This window comes from Calypte anna, chromosome 3 (genome assembly GCF_003957555.1).
Source record: "Calypte anna isolate BGI_N300 chromosome 3, bCalAnn1_v1.p, whole genome shotgun sequence".
NCBI classification, from domain to species: Eukaryota; Metazoa; Chordata; class Aves; order Apodiformes; family Trochilidae; genus Calypte; species Calypte anna.
In genome coordinates this window covers 25,202,970-25,209,241 of record NC_044246.1, presented here as the reverse complement: position 1 = coordinate 25,209,241, position 6,272 = coordinate 25,202,970, and the positions used below count along the sequence as shown (strand labels likewise).

Sequence of the window (6,272 nt, the reverse complement as noted above, 5' to 3'; positions counted from 1 at the left end):
GAGTAAACACACAACTATTGACAAAGAATACTCAGTGGATATAGAGAAACTGATCTATTAATAAGGTGTATGTGCCATTAGAACTTATCTTTCTCCAATTCTGATGTTGTATTACCCACAGGAGAGCTTAAAATTTAAAATATTATCTTCCATGTACGTAGACTTTCCTATCCTTCTGAAGAGGTGGATCTGTATCCAAAAAGGATGTATACACATTGAAAATTATGAACAACAGTGATGAACAAGACACATTTACAGTTGTGAGAAAAAAAGCCACAGATGTAAATTTTAAACTTTTTTCTTTTTTTTAGTATTAACCTCACTTACAAATCTGTAATAAATATAATGTCATTCCCAGTCTGTTACTTGAGTACTGTGATCTTGCATCCTAAAGGATGCACAGCAAACAAAATATAGCACTTTCAGAATTAATTTTAATAAGATTATAGTTGGGTTTTTTGTTTGGTTTTTTGTTGTTGTTTTTTTCAAAATCACAAAAAATCAGTGCATTAATGTTGGAAGCTGTACTGGTTACAGATCAAGCAAAATCAATTAACAAATAGTACTTTATGGAATAGTCAGCCATACATTCAGTCATTTGATGAAATACATTTATTGATTACTCATCAGGTGTCTTATATCGTGTAGTTGGCAGGACAACTAGACTATATGCCCAGCTCTGGAATAAGTTTTTCCAAACTTTTCGAAGAGAACAATCACAGGTGACACAGTTTGAAAGTCCTAAAGAAATGAGAGAGAGAAAAAAAGTGTTAATTTTGGCTTTTATTATTTTTCTTTTAATGTATTTTAGAACTCTAAGTATTGTCTTCAGGTTAAATTTCCTTATATAAGTTAGAAAGTATATTATGCAAAATAATGTATCTGACACATAATTTATTATATGTACATAACTTTGAAGAAGAGCTCAAGAATAGATTGATTTAATTGCAAGAAAATATGTATTTCAAACTCTAAATAACTATAGGCACTGCAGAAATTTTCTTCTCAAAAAAATAGATCTTACAGTCTTCTGCAAATCCTGGTAATACAAAATTATATTCTCCTCCCCTGCAACCACTAAGCTAAAGACAACAAGATATCTTTGCAATATTCTAACTTTTCTATTTTATTTTATATTAAAACATGGTTGGTAGAACAGCTCCATGAAAAATTATTTTAAAAATTTAAATATATTGAATAAGCATTAGAGGCAACAAATTGATTAGAAGTTCTGGTAGAAAAAGTATAAGCAGAATGATTCCTGAATACATTTTTTCCAGGAAAAGTGCTTGGTTATTATATTCAATTTTTTAAAACAAATGACAAGAAATCTAAATTGAAGAGAAATGCAAGTGAATCTGTGCTCTAGGAGTAAAATGTTCATACAACAAACAAGAAAGTAAAAGAAGGTAGCTTATCTAAACAGTATTTTTATTCAGGTACTTACTAATAAATGCTTGTGTAAAAGATTAGCAAGTCCATGTTTTTTAAGATGAAGGTGTTAAATAATTCTTAAAATTATACTCTTTAACCCTGAAATACTGGTAATAGTATCAGAAATACAAAATATTTCTTTTTTAATTAAAATTTTTTATTTTTCTGGGGGTTGGATGCCACAGATGAATAATTAGCTTTCCAGAATCTGAAGAAAAAGTTGCTTTGCAAACTTACTATTGTTTTTAATTATCAGTGTGATATTCTATGAAAATGCATAGAAATTCAATGTATTTGTAAACTGTCTGAGGCCATGAATGAATGAAAATGAAATTTTTACCTTTTAAACACATTAAACATTTCCTATTATGTTTTCCCTCAAAACCTGAATGAGCCATTTTTTTCCCCTCCCTGAAAACTGATGTGAAGCAGAATCATCATCGCCCAGATTATTTAAATTTAGCCATTTCACATACCACAGCCTATCTGAACCTTCATAAACACATAAGAGAAACTATGAATTCTGGTAAGCTTCATGAAAACCCTGAAATGGCCCACCTGAGTTTCATCTGCACTGCGTATTGCCAGACTGAGACCACATCATTTCTTACCTGTCACACTTCAAGTTATTTGGTAGGATTCCTCCAACATCCTGCTGCATAAATCTTAATGTAGCAAGGTAGACATACACATTCAAAATTAAATGCCCCCCAAGTGGTGTGAAAGTGAGTACTGTCCCATTAATAACTGTTCACAAGATTTAATTTTTAATGTTTCTCTCTACCTTGTACTGCCCAATTTTTTACCTAACAGAAAAGCCTGTTTTCATATTATACTTCAGGAATGAGCAGATATTTTACTTTTCACTGTGTCTGTCATCACAAGTACTTTCTTACTGAAGAAAAAGTTGTTCATATTATTATTATAATAACTATTATTATAACTCCAGCATAACTGCAAATAGAATCAATAAATTCACCAAGCTAATACTGTTCATAGGAATGGAAGAGAACCACAGCTTTAGTTGCCAAGAAAGTAAACAGATAATACAATTATAATTTAGGATTAAGCAGTAATTCAGAGCAGAATACAGTATCCTTTATTTTGGAAATAGGAAGTACGTTTTTAATTTACATGCAGGACAAATAGGTACAATTTAACAAAAAACAACCAACCAACCAAAAACAAAGGTTAAAAACAAACAAAGAACAAAAACCCAACCAAACATAAAACCAACCAAACAGACAAACAAAATAGAAACAAACAAACAAACCAAACAGTGAAATTGGAATGAGATGGGGAAACCAGAAAAGGTGTACACCTCTCACATCAGAATAAAATCAGAAATAGCAAGTCTGAGCATTGAAGAAGTCTTCATTTGCTGGAGCAGACGGCTTTTGCTATTACGATGCCTGGCCAAACAAAAACAATTGGCTGCCAAAATTAGCTCCTTGGGACGATTTAGGAGCCTTTGAAATGAACAGTTTTTTGAGCTGGAACTAAGCCCAGGTCCAGCTTCAAACTCAAATCAAAATGACATAGAGGAAATTTTCTGTGCCTCACGCCCCCTCAGTGTAAGATTACTTTGTGTCGGCAGCTGTAGTGTTTATCTTGTTATTTAAAGCTATTTCACTAGATACTCACAACTGAGCATTTAAACAACTGGCACCGATTATGACAACAGCAGTTATGTTCGACCACATCTAGGAAGGATCACACAGTCTGACAGATAAATAGAAGTGCTGCTGGCTTTACAGTTAGACTAATTAAAGTAGTTCAGAATGTATACTAGATAAATGTTGCACAGCACACATATAAATTCTAAATATCTTTTTAGGAAAAGAAACCCAGCCAGTTCTGTATTTGCAAATGTAGATTTTAATCAGATTTTAACAGTGTGCGGAAGGAAGGCCTGAAAATACCATTTGGCCTTTCAAGATCTAACTCAAAGAGGTAAAGTGCCAGGATCATCTTGAGTTTATGCTGATGACTACATAGCATAGAAGTTGTGAAATTATGCAGATAATCCTTGTGCAGCTGCAAGAACAAAAGTTGAGAGTGAAGAAACCGGGGATGCTACAAAATCACTTTCACCATTAGTGCCTCAATTGTTGGTAGGTGACATGAATGACCCTACAGATCTTGGTAGGTGACATGAATGACCTTACAGATCTGAACTCTGACTGGTGAGATTGATCCTACACTTTGGCACTCTCAAGATCACAGAAGCATGGAGCTGAGCTTTATGGAACTTCTTTTCCACAATGCATTCCTAAGTCATGCCATATAATTCTCAGCATCAAAGACCTATAATTCTCAGGACTGAGACCTATTTTTAAATTCCCAAACTAAGCTAATCTAACACTTCCTTTTTAAACTTGTCAAGCTTTGACTCCTTTCATTCTTTAATTGCAAGTGACTCAAGTACAACTGACAGGACTTAACAAGACCTATGGACCTTTTCAAGTTATCTGACTACGTGAGTCACTCGACTTGTCATGTGAGCTCATCAGTTCTAAACAATGGAACCAAAAAAAGGTGTATTAAAGCCACCAAAGACTTGTCTCAATAAGCACAGAATGGACTTACTCAAATAGTTTACCATTGGAGTGTTATCATTAGATTATATCTGAGTATGCAGACATACATAGATACAGACCCCTCACAAGTAACATCTGCAAACCAATGAGACTTTGTAGACCCTACATATGAGTTTGAAGGCCTTTGAATATGCAATCCCTCATTTACTGGTTATAATTTTACACTAACTGTTTCTTTCCAAACAGCTTTGAGAGTGCTGTAAAATTTCATGTAATATAAAAATACACTTTAGAATGAGATTTGAATTACAGGTAAGTACCTTTTTTTGAAATTTAATGTATAAGGCTGATTCAGATCAAAACAACAGTAGAGAAACAGCAACAGCATCTCTATTCACAGATTTTAAGGCTAAAAAAGTACCATACTGTCAATTTATTCTCAGCTCCTGCCTAAACACTTGAGGCAATTTCCTACAGCAAATCCATCAAGGCCATAGTAATTATGAATCTTTTAAGCACATGATAAACCTGGAACAAGAAACTTACATTAAACTTATGATACCTGATTTAAAGCTTTGCATAGTCTTTCTCTGTAACAACAAAATTTCATTTTGTTGCATAAATAGACATTTGGTTTCCTAAATGGAGATTAAAGTGGCATTAGTTTCTATGAATGTAGATTTCCTTCATCTGAAGATGTTTCAAAGATAAATTGCATAACCTCTCTATTGAAAAGTAATATTTTCATAGCTGTGATTCAGAGAATCAAGTCCTCTTCTGAGCCAAGATAAAAATACTGTAGACACTGTAAAACTGCATGATGTCAACCATGAAACCATGTACTGTGCAAAAGGTGAACCAGTTCAAGAAAGGTTCAGATCTCAGAAAAACTTTTTGCAGTGCTGGAATTATATCTGTTGAGAAGAAGCAAGGAAGAAAAGCACAGCTGCTAGAGCCCTAATTCTATATTCATGCTATTGAATAGTAAAAACAAGGAGTGAAATTAACTTTTCTTCAGCTTGAAATCAACATCCACATCCACACATCAAGATTTTAGATAAGGCAATAGGAAAGAGCATCCATGCAGTAGCTTTGTCTGTAGCATAGGACATTAGGGAGCAAGTGTGAGCAATCTTGCTTTCCCCACAAGGCTGGACACAGCTCATGTGCACAGCTCATTTGAAAACCAGGCAGTACTGCCAAGTGACACTGAACAGCTACAGTCCACAACTCCTTCTGTTTAACACGAAGTGGTCATATACAAGTATTGCCTATGATCCTCATGCTTGTAATACTAAAATTAGAGTTTTAAATTGAACTGTCACAGTAAGCCTTCTGACCTAGTAATACCCATGGAGGTTTCTAACAGGGAAGTAAACCAGATATGGCATGCTGTTACACAAGTAAAACGTTGATCCAGCTAACTTTTATTCTTATCAAATTTATCAATACTGGTTAACAACACTTCCAACTAGTACAGGGCCTTCTGACATGACAAAATGAGTGTAACAACCCATTCTGTCAATACAACACAAATGTCATTTCAAGTGCTCAAAACCCACTAAGCTACCCTAAAAAAGATTGATTTATCTGCTCCAGTGTTTCTTTGGGGCAAACTTTTCTCACAACTGAAACCAATTAGTGGGCCTGGCACTTGTAGTGCAGAATGTAGGTCAGCATCAAGTAATAAAAAAGTATTGACTTTTCTCTGTCTGTAAGCAGCATGAAAGGGGTGCCATGGCCTTGTCGTATATGAAAAGAGCTCCATTAATTTCACTTATTTCAACCAGGGCTGTCAAATACTAATGCTTCTATTGCACTTTCCACACAAAGTACATTGACACCAATCCTGGCCTCAGTGAAACAAGTTTAGAATATTTCAGACAGTGAAAGGGGCACTGTAATTTTTAATTCCCCGTTGTACATTTAGTCTCTTTTAAGCAGCACTGTCCATAAGACCTATTGAGAAATATGAGCTGGGACATTAATAATGGCTACACACTTCTTCCCACGGGCAACAGAACCTATTTCTTGGGCGTAGCTTCAACAGCTAATTAGCCATAAAGTTCAGGACACAGTTGTTTGGCATAACTGTTTTTTTGGCTGGTGGGCACAGACTGCCAATTTTGCTTTCCACTATGGTGAAATATTAAAAAACAAGGAATAGGTCTTCTGTGACTTAAGGCTATAAAATTGAAAAGCTAATGTGTTAACCAATTGGGTCAACTAGCCCCTTCAAATAAGAGATAATAACAAAAGCCTGGATCATGCCTTAGGGACTGGATCTCATTGTGTCAG

General features: G+C 34.6%; 1 protein-coding gene across 1 annotated transcript in view; it reads right to left on the bottom strand.

The window, feature by feature from the left end:
• Nucleotides 1-660: 660 nt before the first annotated feature.
• Nucleotides 661-6,272, bottom strand: part of SPATA17 (spermatogenesis associated 17) — a 90,100-nt gene continuing 84,488 nt past the window's right edge. The window contains exon 10 of the mRNA XM_030448276.1: nt 661-741. Coding sequence (XP_030304136.1) covers nt 661-741 — 81 coding nt within the window. The remainder of the gene's footprint in view (nt 742-6,272) is intronic.